Consider the following 27,593-nt stretch of genomic DNA (forward strand, 5'->3'; position numbering starts at 1 on the left):
ATAAGTGGTGTGTGGCTGTTCCCTCCCTCCCTTCTTCCCTTCCTTCTCCTTCCCTTGGTAATGGTTTGAATGTGTCTCCTGAAAGTTCCTGTGTTGGAAGAATCCTCAAATTCATATATTAATGATTTTGGATTTGAGACTTTGGTAAGATGATTAGGACCAGATAAAGTCATTCAGGTGGAGCCTGTATGATAAAATTAATAATTGCATCAGAAGAGGAAAGAGATCTAAGCAGCTTGCTCTCTCTGTTCTGCCATGAGATCCCTCTACCATCTTACAGTGCACAAGAGGACTCTTTCAGAGTTTTAGCAGATGCCAGTACCACATGGCCTGGACTTCTAGCCTCTAGAACTGCCAGCCAGGTCAACTCATACTCTTTGTACATTGCCCTGTCCTCTGCATTTTGTTAGAATAAGAAAAAACACATTGGCACATCTTGGGGAGAGCATATATATATATATATATTTTTTTTTTTTTGGTCGGTCGTGGGGTTTGAACTCTGAGCTTGGCCGCTGCCCCGGGGCTCTTCAGCTCAAGGCCAGCGCTCTACCGCTTGAGCCACAGCACCACTTCCAGTTTTCTGGTGGTTTATTGGAGATCAGAGTCTCACGGACTTTCCTGCCCAGGCTGGCCTTGAACCACGATCCTCAGATCTCAGCCTCCTGAGTAGCTAGGATTACAGGCGTGAACCACCGGTGTCCGGCAATATTTTCTTATTAATTAAAAATTTTTAACTTATAACTATTCCTTCCAATAAAATTCCATGTGTCTGACTGTCTCTTTTTTATGTCTTCTCTGTTTTTCTGTATCTTCCTTTCTGCTTCTGTCTCACTTTCTCATTGTCTCTATCTTTCTCTGTCTCTGTTTAGGTTTGTTTCGTCTCTGCCTCTCTGTCTGTGTCTGTGTCTATGTCTCTCTTTCTTGACCCTTCCTAGGAAGGTGGACTTGAGCCAGAACTCCGGTTCCTTTCGCTTTAGTTATTGTTCAGGTAGTGTTTCATGTCCCTGCCTGGCACTGGCTTTGGACTGCAATCCTCCTACCTAGACTTCCTACACAGCTGGAAACTACATGACAGCCCATGATACCATGGCTGGCCTGTTTATTTTATTTTTTTTTTTTTTTGGGTCCGGTCGTGGGGCTTGAACTCTGGGCCTGGGCACTGTCCCTCAGCTCTTCAGCTCAAGGCTAGCGCTCTACCACTTGAGCCACAGCGCCACTTCCGGCTTTTTTCTTTTTGCTTATGTGGTGCTGAGGAATCGAACCCAGGGCCTCGAGCATGCAAGGCAAGCGCTCTACCACTGAGCCACCTTCCCAGCCCCTGGCCTGTTTATTGAGATGAGGTTTTACTAACTTTTTGCCTGGGCTGGCTCAAAATAATGATTCTTCAAATTTCTACCTCCTGAGTGGCTTGGATTAAAGACGTATATCATTACAGGTGGCCTGAAAATATTCCCAATAGGAAATTAAAATAGATTCGAAAAGAACATGCAACTAGTCCTAGGGGTTAAAATTACTTGGAGATTCATGTTTCCCTGTCCTATGGATGTGTTTATACTTTTAGCTGGTTTCCTTTACCTGTTTAGCTTTACTCTGAATTCCTGAGCCATGAAAAGTGGATCAGGCAGGAAGACATTGCACAGCAGGGGATAATGGAATTCAGCCTGCTGCTTTCATTGTTCAGTCACATGGTATGAGGGTGTGAAAGTAGGTGGTATTCCAGGTCCAGGACTCTGTAATTTTGTGTCATATAGTATTCACATGACATAAATTAAGTGTAATTTGCATGGAAATGTTTGCCAGTGGCAATAATTGTGATTTGTGGTTGCTGTTCATGCATCTGTCTTTCCTTGGCATTCACATAATACAGCATGTTCTATAGCAGTGTTTGGTTAAGCTCCATTACATTTATTTTACACTTGTTCAATGATTCTTATGACAAATCTTTGTGGCCACATCCTCATTCTGAAGGAGAGACTAGTAAATACAACAGTGAATAAACAATGAAGTAGGTAATTGGATACTCCATGGAATTCAAAAGAAGGAGAGGTTCTCAATTTTGTTTGACTAGTTTCAGGAAAGACTCCCTGGTCTAATAGTAAAATGGGGTTTAACTATTCTTTAGGAATAAGGAAAGTTATTGCCAGGTACTGGTGGTTCATGCCTGTAAATCCTAGCTACTCAGGAGGCTGAGATGTGAGGACTGTGGTTCAAAGCCAGCCTGGGAGAAAAGTCTATGAGACTCTTACCTCCAATTAACTACCAGAAAACCAGAAGTGGTTCTGTTTCTCATGTGGTAGAGCACTAACCTTGAGCTGAAGAGCTCAGGGACAGCGTCCAGGCCCAGAGTTCAAGACCTATGACTGACAGAAAAAAAAAAAAAGTTATCAGCGGTTAAGATTTTTCTGGGTTTTTGGTATTACTGAGGTTTACTGACCTCCACCCTTATAGAAAGATGCCGTCACTTGAGCCTTGCCCCAGTCCTATTTGCCTCAGTTGTTTTTCAAATAAGGTCTCATGTCCTTACCTAGATTGGCTTCAGACTATGATCTTCCTACTTACACTTCCTGTTCATGTTCAGTTGAGGGTACAGGTGCATACTACCACTCTTGGCCTATTTGCTGAGATGAGGTTTTGATTTTTTTTTCCTGGGTAGGCTTCCAAGCATGATCCTGATTTCTTCCTCTGGTGTAACTAGATTTAGAGAGATTAGTATTTGGGAACTGGGGAGGGCAGAAATAATATTCTAAGTAATATGTTTATAAATGTTTTATCAATGTTATAAACAGTGAAGGCAAGATTTAGAGATTAGTTCAAATTCAATTGTGTATATCTGCTTGGAAATATTATTTGAAAGTAGGTAGAGGTAAGTTGTACAGACCTGATTTTTCACTCTGATGATCTTTACCTCAACCTATTTTTAATAAAGCACTTGTCCTACGTGTTTCTTTTAGTTATACATAAAGATCTAGACAGGTAGGCCCTTATTTTAGCACCCTGAATTACAAAATAGATATGAATTCATTTCCTCTCCTGCACTTTAAGAGTTACTACAAGGTAACCTTGTGGGACAAGCAGAATGAAGGCAAGTAGGATGGTGTCACTTAGAGGTGCATGTGGCATTGTACCTAAATACACATCAAGGCATATCAAGGTCTGGAACATAGAGGCAGTGATTATTGTTCACACACAAGGAGTTTTATTTCAACAGGTCCATCTGAGGACAATGCAGCTTGATCTGTGTAATCCCTTCCATCATTTTTACCCCCATTTATCCCAATCCTATCCGTCCCTTCAAAGTACCCAGCTCCATTTTCACATATATACATTGAATATTCTGAGTGTAATGCCTTTGCCATTTGTTAAATGTGACTAAAGAGTTCACATTAGAAACTGCGTAGTTGTGAAGCTATATGTAAACTGTAGTATTGCTGCTTCACCCTCTGCTGTGGTTCTTACCATTCATATGGTTTCATCTACATCTGCATGCAAATTGATATGAGATTTCTAGTCTCAATCTTATGTAAAGCCAGACCTCACCCTCTGCTGTGGGTCTTATCATTCCTATGGTTTCATCTACATCTTCATGCAAATCAATATGAGATTTCTTGTCTCAATCTTATATACCACACCCATCTCCTCTTACTCAAAAATGATTTTTCTGCTCCACCTTGATAGTAAGAGTCACCTTTGACTCTTCCATCCTGTACAGGGGTAGTCATCAGCACTCATTCAATCAATCACCAAATCTTACTGATACTACACCCAAAATTTGTCTCTAAAATCATTTGCTACAACCATAGCTCTCTTTTTAACCATATTCTGTACAATTTCTAGAATTATTTCTTTAAAATGAACCTTTGACAAGTCACTTTTCAATCTAAAAATATTTTAATGTTTATTTTTGGCAATAGAGCTCTACCACCTGAGTCATACTTCCAGTTCCTTTTTGTTTTTGTTGTTCTTAATAAGGCCTTGTTATGTATCTAAGGCTGGTCTTGAACTCATGATGTCCTGCTTCAGTCACCTGACTGCTAGTAATATAGGCATGCACTACTGTGTCAAGCTAACAATGATTGCTTTACCAAGGCCTATGAGACCCTTACATTAACTAGTCGCTGATTTCAACTACATTTTGTGCTAGTCTTGTATGAAATGCCATTCCCTTCCTCTAGCTAACTTATTTTTTTGGCTCATCTCAAACTTCCACTTACGAAAGGTTTCCTTCCTTGCTGTTTCTGAACTGTAGTTCACATATGATGAAATGGAGATGAAAGTTCCAAGCCAGCTTGGACAAAAAGTTAATAAATCATCTTAACCATCAAGAAAGGAGTAGTAGAGCATTCCTGTCTGTAATGCTAGCTGTGAAGGAGGCATGAATTGGAGAATCTTAGCTGAGTCCAGATCTACACAGAGTGTGAGACCCTATCCAAAGAACAATCAAAGGAAAATAGGTCTGTAAGCATGACTTAACCGTAGAGCCTTTGCCAACGAGCAAAAGGCCCGAGTTCAAACACCAATATAGCCAGAAAAGAAAAAAGAAATTTCACTTTGCAGCTACCTGTAACCATACTCAGCATATTAGAGTGTAATTTATATGTCCATCTCTGTTCCTAGACTGTGAAATATTTAAGAGATAATACTGTTTTGTTTAGCTTTGTAATCTCATTAGCTAGCATAGGGCCTAACATCTGCTCCATATATATGGATATATATATGCATATATATATATATATATATATATATGATAATATCTTGCTTGGAGAATGTCTTCAGTTAGTGTAAGTTTTAATATTGCAAAAGATGTTGCTTTCTCTTAGGACACAATATAAAGCAACATTTGGCCTGGTAAACAGGAACTTGTATTTGGCAAGTAAAGGACAGTATCTTTTTTTTTTTTTTTTTTGTCAGCCCTAGGGCTTGAACTCAGGGCCTGGGCACTATACCTAAGCTTCTTTTGCTCAAGGCTAGCATTCTAACACTTGAGCCAGTGTTACTTCCAGCTTTTTCTGTTTATGTGGTTCTGAGGAACTGAACCCAGGACTTCAAGCTAGGCAAGCACTCTACCACTAAGCCACATTCCCAGCCCCAAGGGCAGTATCTTAAGCCTCGGTTTTCTCATTGGGAACTGAGTGTGTTGGACAACTTGATTTTACTCATCTTTTCAGGTTCAAAATATTGCTCACCTTTTAGAGAAATTGTACAAATGTGGAGATTTTTGGTCACCACAACTGGAGAGAGCTAATGGCATCTGGTGGGTGGAGGTTAGGAACATTGTTAAACATCCCAGAATTCACAGAACTACTTCCCCATGAGAAGGGTAGAGCGCAGAGACAGAAACTTGACCTAATATTTTCTATTGCTGTATAGCAGTTACGTTGTAACTGTTTTTATTACCTCTCTCTCACAAGAAGTTAAGCTTATGTGCAAAGGAAGGGATTTTCTTTTATTCTTTCAGTAATTATGTGTTGAGTGACTAAATAAATGACTGAATGACAGGATGAAATATGCTTCTTAACTCTTTGTTAAGAAGTTATGCCAAAGAGAATTTAACTTTCTCTCTTTTCTTATTTGCAGGACAGGAAAACTGGGGAACTTGACAGCCCCTTGTAATGCCAATTGTAACTGTTTGAGATCCTATTATTATCCCCTCTGTGGAGGAGATGGAGTCCAATATTTTTCTCCCTGCTTTGCAGGTTGTTTAAACTCTGTTTTGAATGGGAAACCCAAGGTAACTGTGAAGGAATGTGTTTGTGTATTTATGATTGTCCTCTCTGCATCCTTCTCCTGGGGTTCTGAAGGGCCTGTTCTTTCTTTCTGCCCCACCTCTCCCATTAGCTAGTCTTGATATCTCAAATGGAGAAAGATTCCTTTTTCTTTCTTCCTGGGCAACTATTATTAATAATTTCATTGAGAAGTTTCTCACATGGAGGATGTAAAAAAGGAGGCAAGAATTAGGTATTTGTAGATAATGTGGTAACTTTACAAAGACCTAGGAGAGCCAAACATTGGTTTCTCATACCTGTAACCCTAGTTACTTAGGAGATTGAGAACTGGAGGAGTGTGGTAGAGCCATCCCTGGCAGAAAAGTCTATGGGACTCCCTCTCCAATTAATCACTGAAAAGCTAAGGAACAGGCATGAATTAACTGGTAGAGTGCCAGCCATGAGCAAGCAAGCTGAGCAAAAGAATGAGGCTTTGATTTCTATCTTTAGAACATTAAGCAAAAAGTGAAATATAGGATTATGTAGTGGCATTCCTTTTCTTATATGAAGATAAGTTTCAGATTGTAAAAAGTATTTTTGTTGTTGATGTTGATCATGGGGCTTGAACTCTGGGCCTCAGCTCTTCACCTCAAGGCAAGTGTTCTACCACTTGACCCACAGCGCCACTTCGGTTTTCTGGTAGTTAATTGGAGATAAGAGTCTTAAAGATGTTCTTGCCTGGGCTGGTTTTGAACTATAATCCTCAGATCTCAGCCTCCTGAGTAGCTAGGATTATAGGCATGAGCCATTGGCACCCTGCTGTAAAAATTATTTCTATACAAGCAAGTAGAAATGAGTAAAGTTGGTTGAGATTTATTGTAAAATCAATATGGATATTTGTACACGTGTGTAAAGTTATATACTCATAAGTACATGCATGAATATATATGTGTATATATGGAAATACCTTTACTACATTTATATGTAGTAAATGCATTAAGACTTTATCTCAGTAGGCTGACTTTCAATCTTCCTGTTGGGAATAAACCCAAATACAACAACAACAACAAAAATTTCATACTGAACTCAGAGTCTGGTGCTTACATGTCAGGCTCTCTACCACTGGAGCCATACTTCCAGCTCCATTTTTGCTTTTTTCAAGTTAGGGTCATGCTTTATGTCCAAACTTGTCTGGGCTTGGCTCCTCCTACTTATGCTTTCCTGTGGTTGGGATGACAGGTGTATGCATCCAGCCATTGAGCTTCCCTGGTAGCGGTAGCTGGGAACACATGTATACCGCTGCACTCAGCTGTTTGTTGAGATCGAATGTCTTGAACTTATTTTTGCCCTTCTGGCCTTGAACCATGAACTACTTCCTAAGTAGTTAGGATTGCAATCTTGGTCCACCACACTTGGCATGCAACATACACCTTTTTTTTTTTGGCCAGTAGGGCTTGAACTCTGGGCCTGGGCGCTGTCCCTCAGCTCTTCAGCTCAAGGCAATCACTCTACCACTTGAGCCACAGTGCCACTTCCATTTTTTGGTGGTTTATTGGAGATAAGAGTCTCATGGACTTTTGTGCCTGGGCTGTCTTTGTACTGTGATCCTCAGATCTCAGCTTCCTGAATAGCTAGGATACAGGTGTGAGCCACCGGCTCCCGGCTGCAACATAGACTTTTAAAAGATGGTTATATAAAATCACTGAATAGATCTGGGAAGGTGGCTCAGTGGTAGAGCGCTTGCCTTGCATGCCTGAGACCCTGGGTTCGATTCCTCAGCACCGCATAAGCAAAAAGAAAAAAGCCGGAAGTGGTGCTGTGGCTCAAGTGGTAGAGCACTAGCCTTGAGCTGAAGAGCTGAGGGACAGCGCCCAGGCCCAGAGTTCAGGCCCCACGACCGGACCCCCCCCCCAAAAAAAAAATAAATAAATAAAAGCACTGAATAGACCTTCATCATTCTTTCCCATTTCTCCCAACTCCGTCCATCCCCTCAATTTACCTTGTCACATTGTTTTACATATGGCTATTGACTGGGAAGAATGATGCAAGAGTTGAGCCTGATCAAGATGAGTTTTACTTAAAGACTGATATATTGAATTGAAAGTCATTTTTACAATTACTTAAAATAATTTTAAAAACTAAGAAATAATGTAACCCCTCTTGTATAGTATCTTTACAATAAAAAATATTAAAAAAAAAAACTAAGAAATATGTAATGGCGACGTAGGGTAGAGAAAAGCCTTTTATCACTGGGGATGTGATTCAAGGTGTATCTAGTAAGAACAAGTACCTGAGATTAAAGTTCAGTACCCCCAAAAGAGAAAAGTCTTACCATAAATATATCTTTGTCAATTCATATAGACCTAATAGGCTGAGATATTACATGCAATTCTAATCATTGGAATGAAACTAAATCTATCATTATCAAGCATTACCTATAGAAACTTAATAAAATCCTTTAAGAAGACATAGTTATATGTCTTTTAATATCTGGGTTTCTTTTTTTATATAAAGGCCAAACTCATTTTTTTATCATGTTAACTTTCAATGTTTCATATTTTAAAAATCTACATAGATAATATTTATGTATGAGAAATATTTGAGGTATTACTTATATGTAATATAGATTTCAGGATAATGAGGTGATAAGTTCTCTTTCTTATTGTCATAAGTATATCATTTAAGGAAGGCTACACTTTCCTTTCAGTAAACCCAACCAAAAATTGTAGATGTAAAGGCTATAGTGAAAAGCAGAACATTTTCCAAGGTCATAGGATGTAGTAGGCAATTATACTGTGGCATTTACCAGAATTTCAGTGTTTGATCCTTTATCCTAGTGAAAATTGTCACCATGGATTTCTCTTTGCCTTCTATAATAGAAAAGAAGAAAGTTAGCATGGAAGCACATTTTGAGCAGTTGTGGTAGATTAAAGTAGTCTAGCCTATGTGAGATCATAAAACTGTTATATTTTTGTCAATTTGTTTTTAAATGAGCAAATAATAGATAAGTTAAATTGTAAGGGCAGGTTGTTTCTAGTTTTGAAACTTTATAACTTCTTCTGCAGCATTACTTACTGCATATGGATTAGGATAGTGAAGGAGTATATGAAATATTTGGAAATCACTGAATTGATAATGATAAAATACCTTGTCAAAACTAACAATTTTAGTACTTTTGTGCCTAATGTTTTCAGACATACTACAATTGTTCCTGTATTGGAAGGAAGTTAGATATTGCATCTACTGCAGAAAGTTTTAGCTTTGAAGCTAAAGCTGGAAAATGTGCAACCAAGTGTACACATTTGCCCATATTTCTTGGCATTTTCTTCACTACAGTGATTTTTACCTTCATGGCTGGTACTCCTATAACCGTGTCTATATTAAGGTATGTATTATATTGCCAAGTTTGCAAACTCTAAGGCAACATGTTCAATGATGGGAATACGGCCTCAAAGGTTCAGCTGGGTCACAAATTGATTACTGGGTTCAAGTAAATTTATTCCTAAAGATGACATGAGCTCTGTGGCATTGGATGAGCTATTCAGGTAAGTAGGAAGTAAATGAGTTCATATATGAGTAGGTGTCTTAGCACTTTTCTGCTTGGCATATACCTGGTGTTACTTAAAGTTTCTTTGCTTGTTTCATGAAGCCTTCAGTTGTGAACTGGAGATTTGTTAAATTATATTTAGGAACAGACCATTGTGCCAGATTCCAAAGCACATGTATTCTGCCTCAAGAATATTTCTGTCACCTGGATGCTAGCCAGAGTTTGGGACTTTGGGTTACTCGCTTCCTTCCACATTCTTTGCAAAGATATTTCCCATTTGCCCTTCCAGACTCCCTAGTCTGTCTGTGTCTTTTCTAACAGATCTATGCTTTTCCCTTGTCAGTACTTCGCTTCTTAATATTTACTCATTATCTTTTCATCTAATTTTTGATAAATGGAAGATTTATGTTTTCATGGTACAATGTTACTTTAATTTTTTCCAACTTAATTGATGTTGGCAAATAAAATTTATGTATATTTAAAGTGTATAATGCAATATTTTGAACTCCACAGATATTATGAACTGATTACCATAATCAAACTTGTGTATATATCCATGACTTTACAGTTGTGCGTATGTGTGTGACTGTGTGTGTGTGTGTGTTTGTGTGTGTGTTGTGTGTTTGGTGAGAAAATTTACAATCTACCCACCATAAAATATATCCATGAAAAGATTAACATCGTGAAAATGGCAATACTTCCCAAGGCTATCTACAAATTCAACGCAATACCTATCAAAATTCCAACCTCATTCTTCAAGGAAATAGAAGAGGCAATCCAAAAATTCATATGGAACAATAAAAGACCCCGAATAGCAAAAACGCTCCTCAACGGAAAGAACACTGCTGGAGGAATATCAATACCAAATTTCAAACTCTACTATAAAGCCATAGTAATCAAAACAGCTTGGTATTGGCATAAGAACAGACCTCAGGACCAATGGAATAGAATTGAAAACCCAGAAATGAACCTACAGACCTATAGCCATCTAATCTTCGATAAGGGAGCTAAAATAATAGAATGGAAGACAGACAGCCTCTTCAGTAAATGGTGCTGGCAAAATTGGTTAACTACATGTAGAAAACTAAAGCTAGATCCTTATATATCACCCTGCACCAGAATCAACTCCAAATGGATCAAAGACTTTGAAGTCAAAGCAGACACTCTGAAAACATTACAGGATGGAATAGGAGAAACCCTAGGTCTCCTTGGCTCAGGCCGAAATTTTCTGAATAGAGACCCGGAAACACAACAAATCAAAGAAAGGTTGGACAAATGGGATTGCATAAAGTTGCAGAGCTTCTGCAGGGCAAATGACATAGCTAGCAAGATCAATAGAAGGCCCACAGATTGGGAGAAGATCTTTACTAGCCATACAACGGACAAGGGTCTCATATCTAAAATATACTTGGAACTCAAAAAATTAAACCACCCAACAACAAATCCTCAAAGAAACAACTGCCCAAAAAATAAGTGGGCGAAAGACTTAAAGAGAAACTTCTCTGAAGAAGAAAGAAGGATGGCCAATAGACACATGAAGAAATGTTCAACATCCCTAGCCATAAAAGAAATGCAAATCAAAACCACATTGAGATATCACCTCACTCCAGTTAGAATGGCAAAAATCAAGAACTCTAACAACAACAGATGCTGGAGGGGATGTGGACAGAAAGGAACCTTACTTCATTGTTGGTGGGAATGTAAACTTGTTCAACCACTTTGGAAAGCAGTATGGAGGTTCCTCAAAAGACTTCACATAGAGCTCCCCTATGACCCAGCAATCCCACTTTTGGGCATTTACCCAAATGATCACAAACAAGATCATACTAAAGCTACAAGCACGACTATGTTTATTGCAGCATTATTTACCATAGTTAAGATATGGAACTAACCCAGATGCCCCTCAGTAGATGAATGGATCAAGAAAATGTGGTATATATACACAATGGAATTCTATGCCTCCGTCAGAAAGAATGACATTGCCCCATTTGTTAGGAAATGGAAAAACTTGGAAAAAATTATATTAAGTGAAGTAAGCCAGGCCCAAAGAAACATAGGTTCCATGGTTTCCCTTATTTGCAATATCTAGTATAGGTATGAGTCAAGCGGAAAAAGTCAGATAATGTGATGTTAGGAAAACGAACCCTTAGATAGGTACTTTAATGTTTTTTTCTTTCATGCATGTGTTTCTAACACATTTATAAGATTATCTCTTTGTTGCTTTGTATGTCCTCCCCCACAGTATAACCCCTGCTTTCACTATATTTGATGTCAGTATAACTTGTGGAGGAGATGGGGAAAAACCAGCTGTTTAAGGATACAGGTGGACCTGTTGCAACAATGAGAAGTACAAGTTGTCATGTCCAAAAGGAGCTTTACAACGTCGGTGCCGGGGGAGGGGGGGAAGGGGGAGGGGGGGAAGGGGGGGGAATGGGGGGAGGGGGAAGGAGAAGGATTGGGATGGGGGGTGGGGGGAAGCTGGGAAAGGATGTGAAGGGTAAACAAAGGAGGAGGCTGCAATGCTTGGTAAGAAATGTATGCATTATCCTGCCCCTGTAATTGTAACCCCTCTGTACAGTATGTTCACAAATTAAATTAAATTAAATTAAAAAAAATATATCCATGACTTTACAGTTGTGGGTATGTGTGTGAGTGTGTATGTGTTTGTGTGTGTGTGTGTGTGTGTGTGTGTGTGTGTGTGTGTGTGTGTATTTGGTGAGAAAATTTACAACCTACCCACCATAAAATTTAAGTATACAATACAGTATTATTAGCTACAATCACTATGCTGCACAGTCAGTCTCTAGAATTTACTCTACATAATTAAAACTTTGCATCCTTTGACCAAATCATCCCATTTCCTCACCGTCAGCCTTGCACAATTACCATTCTACCCTCTACTTCTCTGTGATTGTCTGTTTTGGTATCCAGATATGAATGAGATTGTACAGTAATTGTTTTTTGTCTAGTTTATCCCAGTTGACATCAAGTCCTCTTAAGTTCATTCATGTCACATATACAAGAATTTCTTTTCTTTCTGAGACAGAGACAGAGTGGTGCTATACTCCTCCTTTGTCTATTCTTCACTGATTGACACTGAGATGGATTCCATATTTATAAACAATTAAGAATATTACTTCAATGAACACAGGAGTACAAAATTGCTTTGACATTCTGATTTCATTTCTCTTTGATAACTATCCAGAAGTGAAGATTGCTTGAGCCCGTGTTAATTCTTGTTTTATTTTAATCATTTGAGGCACCTCTATTCTACTCACTGTAATGTATGTGCCAATTTACATTCCTCCCCAGGGGTTAACCCTTGTATCCTTGCCAACATTTTTGTCTTTTGTCTTTATTTCAATAGCCAATACTAACAGGTGTGAGGTGGTATCTTATTTTGGTTTTGATGTATATTCACCTGATGCCTAGTAATTTGAAGCATTTTTTTTCTTTTTGTTTTCACATTGGTATGTCTTTCTTTGAAAAATGACTACTGAAATCTTTTACTTACTTTGAAAATTAAGAGTTTTTTCTCATTACTATGCTGTTTAATTTTCAGATTCCTTTTGGATATTAACTCCTGTCAGTTGTATGGTTTGCTGTTGTTTTTAAATATTTCTAGGTTCTCTACATGGATAGATTGTTTTGGTAAAAAAGCATTGTAGTTTGATGGAATACTATTTATCTATTTTTGCCTTTATTACCTGTACTTGTGATGTCATAACTGAAAAGTCATATTCCAAACTAATGACAAGGAACTTTTATGTTTTAAGACTTTAGTTCATTCTAAATGGACTTTTTCTCCACCCCACCCCCCTTTTTTGTTTGTTTGAACACGGTGCCACTATAAGCCCAGACTCGCCTTCAACACCTGATCCTCTTACCTCAGCCTCTCAAATCTGGGATTATAACTCTGCACCATTCTGTGGGTTTTAATGGAATTCTTTCTGTGTGTCATCTTTGATAAGGGCTCTATTTCATTCCTTTGAATGCAAATATCCAGTTAGCCTAACATAATTTACTGAAAAAAAACTCTTTCCACTGTCTGTTCTTGACAATCTTGCTTGTCAAAGATCAATTAACAACAAACATGGAGATTTATTTCAGGGTATTCTGTTCTACTTCATTGATCTGTATATATATATTTTTTATCAGTATCATATTACTTTGATGATTGCAACGTCATACTAAATTTTCAAATCAGATTGTGTGCCTTTAGCTTTGTTCTGCTCAAAATTGATTTCTCTGTTCTGGGTCTTTTGTAGTTCCATTTGAGTTTTAAGAGTTTTCTGTTTCTGCAAAAGAAGACACCACATTTGTTAAGTGGCATATATTAAATTGTACATAGAACAGTTTTGTCATCATAGTTACATACTTACTTGATACAATCACTCCCTCTCTTATTCATTCTTATTCCTATCTTCTCCATCCATCTTTTCCTTTCCTTTTCTATTTTCCTAGAAGATGTGTTCTGACTTCCAGGTTCTGGTGTGTTTGGTTTTAATTTGCTATCCTTTAGCTTCCATACATGAGAGAAAATATGCTATTGTTGTGTGATTGATTAATTTCACTTCTTTCATTCATTATCCCACATATTTCATTTTGACATGGATTTTTGGATATCTGTAAATTATTTCACATATGGATTTTTAAATAATCTTATTTGATGTTGTTTGTTGTTCCAATTTGTGAATATAGGATATCTTTCCATGTATTTGTGTTCTCTTCAGCATTTTTAATTTTATTTCAAAGTTCATTTAAAAGGATTTTACTTTTAAATGCTATTACAAAAGAGATTCTTTTTTATTTATCTTTTTTGATAATTCAGTTGGAGAAATGCAACTGATTTTTTTTAAATATTGATATTTTTCCTGCTGAACTTTAAATGAATTTAGATTCATTTGTTCTCATTCTAATAGTTTGTGGTAGAGTCTTTACACTTTCTGATAAGGTGCCATTGTCTGCAAAAATAAGAGGGATTTACTTCTTTCTAATTTGCATGCCATTTTTTTCTTCTTCCCTAATTATTCTAGTTATGAGTTTGAATGTTGAAAAGAAGTTGTGAGGAAATCCTTTTTTTCCCCCCCTGCTGATCTCAGAAGAAAGACTTTCAGCTTTTCCCTACTAAAAATGTTTCTGTGAGACTGTCATATGTGGTCTTTTTTATGTTGGAGTCTATTTTTTAGTACCTATTTTGCTGAGCTGTTTAATGAGAAATGTCTTGTTAATAAATGTCTTTATTTTTCTACGAATTTTGTTAAAACTCTTAGGGATTATGACTTTGGTATTATCTGTATTATTTTAGTTCTGATAACAGTTTTTCTTTTTTTTGTTAACTTTTTTTTTTTTGGGTCTGGCCGTGGGGCTTGAACTCTGGGCCTGGGCGCTGTCCCTCAGCTCTTCAGTTCAAGGCTAGCGCTCTACCACTTGAGCCACAGCGCCACTTCCGGCTTTTCTTTTTGCTTGTGTGGCGCTGAGGAATCGAACCCAGGGCCTCATGCATGCAAGGCAAGCGCTCTACCACTGAGCCACCTTCCCAGCCCTTTTGTTTAATTTTATGTAAATTTTTTCTTTTATAATTTCTGAATGGTTAAACTATGCATGAGACCTTCATATGAACAACATTTACTTTAATATAGAAATGCTAAATTGATATAAGTATGTTCAAAATATGAGCATGCAATATAACTTCATTTGTGTTTAATATTTCCAGGTGTGTTAATCAAAGGCAAAGGTCTCTAGCACTTGGAATACAATTCATGTTGCTTCGATTATTGGGTATGCCATTTCAAATAATTTATTGGAAACGGTTTGTTATTCTGCTTTGTTGGTGTCAGATATAGTATATGTAAAGAAAATAAAGAAAACAATGATATGTACAAGATGTACATATCACATGAAATTATAATGATTACATTTCCATTTTCCTGATTTACTAATCATTGTTAAAAAGTATATATGATTTATTTGAAATATATAATATGACCATCCACATATAATTTCTTTCTTCCATGCTTTTATCACCATTTAGGATACCACCATGTTGCACTGCTAATGAAAGACAATAAGATGAAATATTTCAAAAGTAAATGAAATCAAGATATTGTGTCTAGTTAAGAATTGCTGGCCTGGGGCTGAGACGGTGGCTCAGTGGTAGAGCTTGCCTTGCATACATGAGGCCCTGGGTTCGATTCCTCAGCACCATATAAGCAGGGGGAAAAAAAGCCGGAAGTGGTGCTATGGCTTAAGTGGTAGAGCGCTAGCCTTGAGCTGAAGAGCTGAGGGACAGCGCCCAGGCCCAGAGTTCAGACCCCACGACCAGACCCCCACCCCAAAAAAAAAAAAAAAGAATTGCTGGTCTGTCATAATGACTCAATCCAATAATACTAGCTATTTTGGAGGTAGAGATTAGAGGATTGCATTTTGAGGCAAGTTGGGGCAGTTCATGAAAATCCATCTCAACCAATGTCTAGTTGCACTTGTATATGCTTGTTTTCTTAGTGAGGTGAGGAAGCATCAACAGAAAGGTTGACTAAGTCATAAGTCATAAGTCAAGGCTGATTAAGACATAAAAAGAGATCTCTTCTCACAAAATGATCAATGCAAAATGAGTGGCTCATTTGGTAGATGGCCTGCCTAGAAGGCAAGAGGTCCTGAGTTCAAGTCCAGTACTAGAAAAAAAAATTATTGGGGGGCTGGGAAGGTGGCTCAGTGGTAGAGCGCTTGCCTTGCATGCCAGAGGCCCTGGGTTCGATTCCTCAGCACCACATAAGCAAAAAAGAAAAAAAGCCGGAAGTGGCGCTGTGGCTCAAGTGGTAGAGCGCTAGCCTTGAACTGAAGAGCTGAGGGACAGCGCCCAGGCCCAGAGTTCAGGCCCCACAACCGGACCCCAAAAATAAAAATTATTGGAAGAATTTATAACAGAAAACTTACGTTGTAACAGATATGAGGATTTTACTTTATTTATTTTTATTTTTATTTTTGTCAGTCCTGGTGCTTGAACTCAGGGCCTGGGCACTGTCCCTGAGTTTTTGCCCAAGGCTAGCACTCTACCACTTGAGCCACAGAGCCACTTCCAGCTTTTTCTGTGTATATGGTATGATGAATCAAACCTAGGACTTCATGAATGCTAGGCAAGCACTCTACCACTAAGCCACATTCCCAGCCCTATATGAGGATTTTAAAGAAATTAATATTATAAATTTAATGTTGAGATTTTTATTAAAATAAAAAGAACATTAGTGATCATGTAGTCCACTTTCTTACTTTTCAAATGAGAAAGTAAATTCCCTCAAAATTCAAGGTTCTGCTAAAAGTTGCACAATTAACTGGTAGAAAGGAGGTTAGAAAATGATCCCTCACAGTAAAGTGCACTGTGGGGTGTGTGTGTGTGTGTGTGTGTGTATGCTGGTCTTGGGGCTTGAACTCATGGCCTAGGTTTTTTGTATTTTTTTTTTTTTTTAGTCGGTTGTGGGGCTTGACCTCGGCCTGGGCGCTGTCTCTGACTTCTTCAGCTCAAGGCGAGCCCTGTACCCCTTTGAACCACAACACCACTTCTGGCTTTCTGGTGGTTAATTGGAGATAAGCATTTCAACAGACTTTTCTTCGGCTGGCTTTGAACCTCAATCCTCAGATCTCAGCCTCCTAAGAGGCAAGGATTAGAGGCGTGAGCCCCCAGCGCCCGGCCGCATAGGTGTTTTTTCCTGAGCTTTTTTTGCTCAAGGCTAGTGCTCTGCTACTTGAGCCATAGTTCCACTTTTGCCTTAAATTTGTTTTTTATAGGTAGTTGATTGTAGGTATGAGTCTTATGGAATTTCCTGCCTGGACTGGCTTCAAATTGCAATCTTCAGATCTCAGCTTCCTGAGTATCTAGGATTACTGATGTAAGACACTGGTCCCTCGCCAGTTAAGTGCACTTTTTAACTTGCTCCATTATAGATTATAAAACAGATGAGTATTTCTAAGAAATACTACCTTAAAAAATATATTTGATTTATGACAGGTTGAAGTGACTTATGTACAGCCATCCTTCCTATACATTAAAGCATGTCTAGATCATATAGATAAAACAAGAGAAATGCTTTGAAAATAATTGTTAAACTAAATTGTTTAGAGAAGAGTGACAAGAAAAATAAGAGTTTTGAAATGCATAGTATAAATGATTTTCTTTTGTAATATTGTAAATTTGCATTTGGTTGCATCTGTTAATATGGACCCTGCAGAGATTAATAGTATTGGAAGTTTAGAGCTTCATGGTTTCCAAGATGTATATGTGTTCACATGAATGCACAGGAGTAGGTATATTCGTTTGACTAAATATGTGCACAGACATACACATTGTTATACACACACATTCATTTTAACTTGTATACACATGCCCCCATTAATGTGTATGTCTGCACAGACAAGACCATATACTATAGTTTTGAGGACTCACATGTGCATCTAATATAATTTATCTTGATTTTTAAAATACTAGCTAGTTTCAAAGATACATTAATTATGGGTAAAAAACAATAAATAACTGTAGTGATCAATAAACATAATTATGTTTTGCAAAATAACAAGTACAGTAAGATCTTTATTAAATTAAAACAATATATGTAGAGGTTTCTATTAAAATCATTTTTTGAGCTGGTTAGAAACATAATTATATGTTATTATTTTAAATATTACATCCAGCTTCTTTATATGTCTTTGACATGTACATGATTTGGTTAATTTGCATGTGGTAAGGCTAATGACTATTTTTATCTATAAGGATATACATGTTACTATATTTTTAAAAGCCTGTGATAATAAGTCATGATCTCCAACCATTTTTATTTTGTCCCTAATTCTTTTAGGCACAATACCTGGACCAATTATATTTGGTGTGACAATAGACAGCACATGTATTCTCTGGGATGTAAATGAATGTGGCACTAGAGGAGCTTGTTGGATTTATGATAACATCAGGATGGCCCATATGCTGGTAGCCATAAGTAAGTGACATCTTGATCATTTTAAGGATATGGATGAGACGTTTCATTAGCTATTGGTTGCTTTGTCAGTTACTTTGGAATGTTCAGCAACATTCCACTAAAAACATGGGGAAAGAAAAGAAATACTGGGAGTGGTGTCTCACACCTGTAATCCTAGCTACTCAGGAAACCAACATCTGAGGATTGTGGTTCAAAGCCAGCCCAGGCAGGAAAGTCTGTGAGACTCTTATCCCCAATAAATCACTCAGAAAATTGGAAGTGGTGCTGTGGCTACAGCAGTGCTTGCCTTGAGCTGAAGAGTGGTAGAGCGGTAGAGTGCTCGCCTTGAGCTGAAGAGCTGAGGGACAGTGCCCAGGTCAGAGTTCAAGCCCCACAACTGACAAAAAAAAAAAAAAAAGGAAAAAAAGAAAAAGAAAAGGTAAGAATGAAAAAAAAAAGACAACAGAGCAAGCAAATCATCTCCTGGGTATAGTCAGTACTTAGAAAGTAACAGGTTAAAAGTTAACATTGAAGGCTAGGCATTGGTAAGTCATCTGTAATCTTAGCTACTCACAAGAATGACACCTGAAGAATCTAAGTACAAAGGCTGTCTGGGAAGGACTGAAGGCATGGATCAAATGAGAGAAACTACTAGGTAAGCAAGTACAATACCCTGAACTCTGTCTCCGCACCCCCTAAAAAATTTAATTAACATCTAACTGGACACTGGGGGCTCATGCCGGTAATCCTAGCTACTTAGGAGGAGATTGCACTTTGAAACCAGCCTGACCTGGAAAGTCCCTGAGACTTTTATCCCCCTCTTCCCCCCCCCAAAAAAGGCCAGAAGTGGAAAATAGAGCTGTGGCTCAGGTGGTAGAGCACTAGCCTTGAGCAAAAAACTCAGCAAAAGCACCATCCAGCCTCAGGACACACACACACACACACACACACACACACACACAATATTTAAAATCTTTAAAGCAATCTTAAGAAATTAGAGTATGTACATATAGAGAAGTTTTTGATATGTACACCCTGTAGTTTTCAGTGCTGTCATGAGGAAACATATATCATGACTAGCTTCTTCTTGTGTGCTTAAAACCAGAGTATACTATTAGATTCAATTTTTTGAGAAATCCTGGAGAAATAAATATATAAATTCAGAAAATCAAGAGCATAAATATTGACAAAAACATACCAAATAGCCACCATCATTTTACCACTTTTTATTGAAGCCATTCGTGTTTAAGATTTATTTAGTAGATTGGTTTATATTTATGTTTTGCCAACAGTGAACATGAGAATTTTACCTTCCAAAAGATGTTACACATCTATACACTTTTCAAACTAAGCCAACAAAAAACATTATCTGTTTTATGTAGGTAACTAATCCTCCTACAAATCTAGTAAAGTTTAGACCAATGAGCATTCATGTTTTTCAAATGCATACCTTTCACATAAAAACAGCAATGACTAACAAATATGATTCAGGAATTAGAAAAAATGGCCTGTGAGATCACGTTTAATTTTAATAACATTTATTAAATACTTAGTACTGGAACTCATTTGTCTTCACATGGCTGAGCTTAAAATCAGTTATGAAAACAAAAAGCCTGTGAAATAACTTTTATTGCTCCATATTTTTAGCTAACGTAGGAGAGAAATTTGCTTAAATATTCAACATGATATATTCCCAAAGGGTCTCTTCTACTTTTAAAAGTACTTTTCCGGGCTGGGAAGGTGGCTCAGTGGTAGAGCGCTTGCCTTGCATGCCTGAGGCCCTGGGTTCGATTCCTCAGCACCACATAAGCAAAAAGAAAAAAGCCGGAAGTGGCGCTGTGGCTCAAGTGGTAGAGAGTGCTAGCCTTGAGCTGAAGAGCTGAGGGACAGTGCCCAGGCCCAGAGTTCAGGCCCCATGACTGGACCCAAAAAAAATAAATAAAAAATAAATAAAAGTACTTTTCCCCCAAATTTTTACCTATTTTTAATATTATATTCCATTTTGAACATTAGAATTTTTCAACTTATTCAAGTTCAAGGATGACATAAACTATTTTATCATTATCAATTAGCTTTTTTTGTTTTTTGAATATAGTAGTATATTAAATGAAGTATGTTAAATGAAATATAATATTATGTTAAAAATGAAGTATGGGGCAATGATGTACTCTCAGCCTTTGTGAGGCTTGGGTAGATGGATCATGAGTTCAAGACCAGCTTGTATCACTATAGTAAAACCTTGTTTCCAAATAAAAGGGAACGAAACATGGAGTTATTTAATCCTTCTCTAGAGTATATTTTTATTGTTTATAAAGAAAAGAAATGCTAGTTCATATTGAACTGTGTTCATATTGACTGTGTGTGTGTGTGTGTGTGTGTGCACACATGTGCGTGTGCACGCTGGTAATAGGACTTGAATTTAAGGCCTGAGCACAGTCCCTGAGCTTTTTTACCCTGTACCACTTTAGTCACATGAGCTCCTTCTCTGGCTTTTTAGTGGGGTCATTAGAGATAAGCATTTCATCAACTTTCTTGCTGGGTTAGCTTGGAACATCACTTCTCAAATCTCAGCTTCCTCAAGTAGTGAGGATTATAGGCCTGAGCACCTGTACCCAGATGAGTTTTTGTTGTTGTTGGGGTCTTTTTGAGTCAACATCTTTATACAGCCTGGAACTTACTGTGTAGTCTAGGCTAACCTCAAATTCTAGATCCTCTTTCCTCAGTTTTTGGAGACCTGATATTAAATTCACAATCCACCATTTCCAACCTTCTGAATATTTAAAAATTTGAAAGCATAGAAATATAATGCCATATAATTTTCTTCACTATGGTGACTTTCTTTGTATGCAGAAATTCTCAAGTTTGGAAATAACTAAAAGCCCCATTTTTTTATTACTTATTGTTAAGGTGATAAACAGAGGTGTTATAGTTACATAAGGTAATGAGTACATTTCTTTTTGGACAACGTCACCCCTTCCCTCATTTCTCCTGCTTTCCCCTCCCCATGCCCCATGTCCCTCCCTCCCAAGTTGTAAAGTTCATTTCCACCATAGTGTTTCATGAATATCATTGTTATATTAGATCATTCTTTGTCCTGCCATTTCTGTGATTTCCTTTCCCTTCAATGGATCAGATAAACTTATATACAAGGCAAAGTGTGCACAAAACTAAAAATAAAACAAACATTAGAAATAACTGCAAACAGAATATAATAAGAAGCACTTGTTTCCAATTCTTGGAGTTCACTTTGATACACTTCATTATGTATGGCTATATGTACTTAGTGACTGGGCTATTGTGATACCCTGCTAAGAATATCATGGATATATTCTAGTTATTACAAATGAAAGAAACCATGCAACCTATATTTCTTTAGGTCTGGCTTGCTTCACTTAATATAATTTTTTTCCAGATCTTTCCATTTCTTACAAATGGAGCAATGTTATGCTTTCTGATGGAGGCATAGAACTCCATTATGTATGTATATATATATATATATATATACATATATATATCCATATCCATATATATATATATATATCTCAGATCTATTCTTTTACTAAGGGAAGGCCCAAATTCATGATTGATTTTTATTTTTGCATTTAGGTGTTACTTGTAAAATTATCACCATTTTCTTCAATGGACTGGCAATCTTTTTGTATAAACCACCACCCTCAGGCACAGATGTATCTTTTCAAAGTCAGAATGCAGTTGTGACCACTGTTTCAGTAGACCAGGACCTGAACAAAGCAGAAAATGAAGAGGACAAGCTAGAGGACAAGCCTCAGAAGTGACATCTGTCTCACAGAGTGCCATGACAGCATTGTATAAACCCAATATGGACGATGATGTTTTAAAAATGAATGGTTTGTTATCCAATATGTTTGTTGTACATGTATCTTCTTTTGTCTTAATGCAAGAAACAAACCTGTGTTATCGATGCCAACTGGAAGCCTAAACACACACACACACACATAAACACACACAGGCTCACCTGTTTCCCTGTCTATGCATGCAAGTCCCAACTATTTACAAGAAAAGTAGCCAATGATGAGTTAATAGTTTACATTAAAGAAACACAGAGACGAAGCTGGATGTGGTGACACCCATAACCCCAGTGAGTTCAAGGTAAGCCTGTTTCAAAACAAAACAAAAACTTAAAGACACACTGATGTTTTATATTTTTTTAATACAACTTGTTGCATTTTAAATATTGTTGATGAAACATTTGCTCTTACATGGAAAATTTATGATATAAAAATATTAAAACAAATTTGTGCAATGATTTCTGGGCCTTACTGGAAGCTTGTGAATTTAAAGGCAGCTTTATCATATAATTTGTTTTAAAATTATATCTACTGGTCTGGATTTTATTTATTACTATAAGTTATTGAACTAGGAGAATGGACACTAGCAGTTTTCTCTGTGGCTCCCTAGATTGTTTATTTTACATTGAATACACATATTTTCACTTCAAGGACCCAGGAAGCAATTTGTTGATATTGCTGAATTTTAACACTTAACTTTTTGTGATTCCATGATAGTATTATTCAGTAACATCCATTCCAGATGAAAGAACCAACTTCAATAATGAAAAGTGCCAATTAGACATGGCAATGTTCCTTGATTCATCTTGGCCAGTGTTGGTATGCTGAATTCTTTATTTTTTTTTATTTTAAAAACTGATTATCCAGTACATTACTTAGAGCACTTAAAAACAATACTTTGAATATAGCAGACAACTATTATTATTTGATTGAGGCATTAAAACCTACTCTGATGAATTTATTCATCATAGATCTGATAACATTATAGATAAACCCCTAATGTGCTTAGGTCAGATTTATGGCTGACTTATTCATGATATAGAAGAAATAGAACATTGAACATCAGTAAAAATAACTTTTAATGTTAAAATTTTTTGCTGAATTTATCTAGCATGTGTGAGGTCCTAAATTCAGTCCTCAGCACAGCAAAGAAAAGGAAAGGAAAGGAAAATAAAGGAAGCAGGGAAGAAAAGAAAGGAAGGTAGGAAGAAAGAAAAGTAGATTGTTAACATTTTGTTTTTTCTGGGATGGGGAATTTTTCTTTTAATACTATGGACCGAGCTTGGGACCTTAAATTTGGTACTCTACCACTTGAGCTCAAAGTGTCTGGTTTTCCCTACTTCCTTCTCCTAGTTTAATACTTTCCATGAAGAGATTTACACACACTGTAATCAGGACAACAGAAGTGAGGTAATGACGTGGCTGGAAGTCAGGAGCTGAAGCACTAGAAGCTAAGAGAATTTAAGATGTCATCAGGAGTAACCTGCAGTCAATGACTTTCAAGAACCTAGTAGGTTCTATAAACTGAGATTCAAGAAGGAAGAATGAGGTAAGAGTTGGTCTAGCAAGTACCCTTGAATATTAAATGAGAAGAGCAGTGGGTCAGAAATCAAGTGTGTGTGTGTGTGTGTGTGTGTGTGTGTGTGTGTGTGTGTGTGTGTGTGATACTGGAGATTGAACTCAGGGCCTCACACTTGATAGGCAAGCACTTGAACTACACCTATAGTTTAATCCAGGGACATTTACACAGCAAAAAAGCCAGAATAAAGCCAAATTTTCAGGTATATGGGAAGCATGAAATTTTAGCAACCAAAGGGATAATGAAAGGTATGCAGGGGAATAAACACATGATACCTCAATGGAGAATCTCTTCCTCCCACTCAGCCAGGCACATTTTCAGTGCCACTAGTTGGGACCAAAGTTAATGGAGCATTAGACTTTTTGTCACAAAAGTAGAAGTTGAGGACTGAGGGAAGACTATCAGAGCTGTAAACAAACAGCAAATCCTGAAAAACTCATTGACAGAGATGAGAAATGAGAACAAGAAAAACAATTATCTACAAAAAAATAGAAAGAAGGGAAAAAGAGTTATTTCCAGCCTAGAAAGAGTTTAATAAACAACTGACTAAATAATAGGCATTCATAAAGATTCTTAGTTACCAAGGGCTATATTGTATTCAGTATGCTTGGTTTTATAAAATGATATAGATATTTTATGAACTTTCTAGTGAAGATAGTTAAAGGGAAACAACAATTTTGACACTTAAAATGAATTAGGCTGTCTTATTTATAGTATAAAGACTTGTAAAGAATACTTCTTTTATGGATATAGGATAGGGTGATACAGAAAGTACTATAATTTATAATCATTGTTTTTACTTTGATCATATGGGTTGGTATGTTGCCTTTAGCATAAATTGTGGTTTTCACAATTTATGTTATAAAATAAGCTTGAACTTACAAGCTAACATATTGTAATTTTGTGCATATTTGAATATATACCTTAAAGCTTTAAACATTTTGATTTTTGAATTGCTGGATACAAATGTAAAAACTCTTACACATAACAAAAGCTATATACATTGGACTTTACTATGTAAATTGGGGCAAATTTTAGATATATTTTGTTTCAAGTATTTTTGTTGTAAACAATTATGCAAAAAATATATAAATACTTTAAAAATTAAATCAGTATGTTTTTATTACATTGTATTAAGTGTTTGACTTTTTTGGTCCAGCTTTCCATCATTGTGACAAATTATTTGAGGAAAAACAACTTGATAGGAAAAATGTATTTTGTCTCTTGATCTCAAAATATTTAGTTTGGTCTCTTTGCTGCATTGCTTTGGTTCTATTTTGAAGCAGTGTAGCTTGGTGGCTCACTTTATGGTGACCAGGAAGCAGAGAGAAGATGGGGGTGGGGTCCCAATATCTTCTTGAAGGGCATGCCTGCAATGACCTTCCTTGCAGTAGGCCCACCGCATGTCTCAACAGCACCACCATGTGGGGACCAAATCTTAACACCTGATGAGCCTTCAAGGGACATTCCAGGTCCATACTTGTAATGACATACCATTAACAGAGTTTTGAATGTAGATTGTGTCTATTTGTGAATGCAAGCACGTTTTATAAATGGGAAAATTGATGTACATTAAAACTTGTTGAATATCAAATAGTCCAGTAGTTTTGGTATTACAACTAATTTATTTAATTTGATATAAGCCACGTACATTACAAAGCATGTATTAACCGAATGCTTTTCTGTTACTGTTTTTATGTATGAAAACCATATGATTGGCACATAAGATTTAAACTACATGTTGCAGGACCTGATGATTAAGCATGGGAAATGACATAGAGTAAGGAAATAACAAAAACGCAAACCAGTATATTTTCTGTTCTTAGTTTAGCAATGGTATATTTTCCTGCATAGAGCATTCTAAGGGTCATACTACCTTGGTAATCTTAAATTAAATCTGCAAAGGACTTTCTAAGTTGGGGAACAAAGAGCAATGACACCTTTCTAATATCCAAAACCACTATATATCTGTGAAATCTAAGAAAATTGACAAGAGGAAAGAAAGAAGGTACTACAAAATGTATATCAAAGTAGCAATGAGGAAGGTGGCTCAGTGGTAGAGTGATTGCCTCACATGCATGAGGCCCTGGGTTCAATTCCTCAGCACCACATACGCAGAAAAGGCCGGAAGTGGCGCTGTGGCTCAAGTGGTAGAGTGCTAGCCTTGAGCTAAAGAGCTGAGGCCCAGAGTTCAGGTCCCATGACTGACCAAATAACAAACAAAAAAACCAAAGTAGCAATGAGGTAAAAATAAAGCCCTTCCTAGTTTTCATCTTGTGAGTTCTACCTTCTTGAATGAGCTATTTAGAATGTTAGCCTTTTTTTACTTATTGTGATTGAGGTCTATTTCTTCTGCTGAAACCAATGTAAAACCTTTATCCTTCTTGAAGTTCACTACCCAGAGTTTGGGTTGAATGGCTGGCAACCATGACTACAATTTAAGTGATCCCTGGAACTTTTAAAGCTAACATTCTTGAAGCCTCACACAAGACTAACTAAATTTCTAGTCAGTCTTTTTGTTGTTGCTGGAGACAGGGACTCAAACTCAGTATCTGATGTTTTTGCTTACTGGCTGGTGTTCTTCCACCTGATCCATGCCTCCAAACCCAGTAGCAAATAAAGTCAGAATTGAAAACTGCTACATATCAGTGAACACATCATAGAAGATGAGGGCGGGGGTGTGAATCAACTTTTATTTCTGGTAATCTAGTCATGACTTATTTCAGATTTTGATGTTTGAGAGAATAAAAATGTACTTGATTTTTTTTTTTAATTGAACCTATAGAACTGTTTGAGGAGATGCAAAACGTAATGAAGTAATAGGGTCATTTTGAGGTTTGAGATATTACTTGGGTTTCTCCTGAAAATATGGAAGCTCGTTGAGTTAGAGAAGAAGGAGTATTACAAAGCTGGAAAGCAGCAGAGTCAAATGAACTCACTGTTAAATTTTCCTCATGACTCATACCTTCAAAAAAAAACACAAAAATTAGGGAGCAAATTCTATCTTGTATTGCATTAGTGAGTAACTTCTGTAATTTTCTGTAATTATATGGATACAACAGTATAGAATATTCCAGAGCTCTAGGAGTTGCTGAGTTGATCACATTGAATCATGTTTTGATGGTAGTGTTATCAGAAATTCTGATAAGGAAATTAGGGTAGACTTGAATTCACTAAAAACAGTCATAAATTGTTCTGATACATGCTCTATCCCCGAACTCTTTAAATAACAGAGAAACAACTGACCTATCTGGGAAGCCCAGTGACAGAACACTCTGCTTTCTGCTAGTTAATAAAACCAAAAGCTGCACAAGGAAAAAAAAAACCCACAATGTCAAATGTGTCTGCTTTTGTTTTCCTTGCTCCTTCTCTTTTCCTTGTCTTATATGTATCTTGTTTTTGTCTTAGATAAAAGCAAACTATTATTAGCTTTCCTGTCATATAAGTAAATGAAAATTGCCAAGGTAATTTAAGGCTCTGAAAATTATAAGCAGCAAAAACTGATGACAAAAACAGCTTCCAGCTGGGCACTGGTGGCTCTTGCCTGAGATCCTAGCTACTCAGGAGGCTGAGATCTGAAGATCATGGTTTAAAGCCAGCCTGAGCAAAAAATTCTGTGAGACTCATATCTCCAATTAACCACTAGAAAACTGGATGTGCTGTGGCTCAAGTGGTAAAGTGTTCTCCTTGAACTGAAGGGTTCAGGGACAGCACCCAGGCTCAGAGTTCAAGCCCCATGACTGAAACAAACAAACAACAACAACAGCAACAAAAATAAAACAAAACAAAACAAAACAGTTTTCATAATAGTTTAGTTAAGATCAGGTAATTGAAGTGATAAAGAGGTAAGTGTCAGCTCTTGCTTACTTCTCCAGCATGGAGAAGTGTGTTAGAGGTACTGCATATGAGAAAAATAACCCCACAAAAATTAAGATGTTAAGGCAACAATGTCATCTGAGCTAGCACTTCATA

General features: G+C 37.1%; 1 protein-coding gene across 1 annotated transcript in view; it reads left to right on the plus strand.

The window, feature by feature from the left end:
• The window catches only part of Slco4c1 (solute carrier organic anion transporter family member 4C1), a 58,216-nt gene extending 33,486 nt beyond the window's left edge, over positions 1-24,730 (plus strand). The window contains exons 9-13 of the mRNA XM_042691102.1: positions 5,575-5,728; positions 8,897-9,087; positions 14,966-15,030; positions 18,099-18,236; positions 21,822-24,730. Coding sequence (XP_042547036.1) covers positions 5,575-5,728; positions 8,897-9,087; positions 14,966-15,030; positions 18,099-18,236; positions 21,822-22,009 — 736 coding nt within the window. The 3' untranslated portion in view covers positions 22,010-24,730. The remainder of the gene's footprint in view (positions 1-5,574; positions 5,729-8,896; positions 9,088-14,965; positions 15,031-18,098; positions 18,237-21,821) is intronic.
• Positions 24,731-27,593: the final 2,863 nt, after the last annotated feature.

The sequence above is a fragment of the Dipodomys spectabilis genome, unplaced genomic scaffold, assembly GCF_019054845.1.
Source record: "Dipodomys spectabilis isolate Male_0828 unplaced genomic scaffold, ASM1905484v1 ptg000140l, whole genome shotgun sequence".
In the NCBI taxonomy this organism is placed as follows: Eukaryota; Metazoa; Chordata; class Mammalia; order Rodentia; family Heteromyidae; genus Dipodomys; species Dipodomys spectabilis.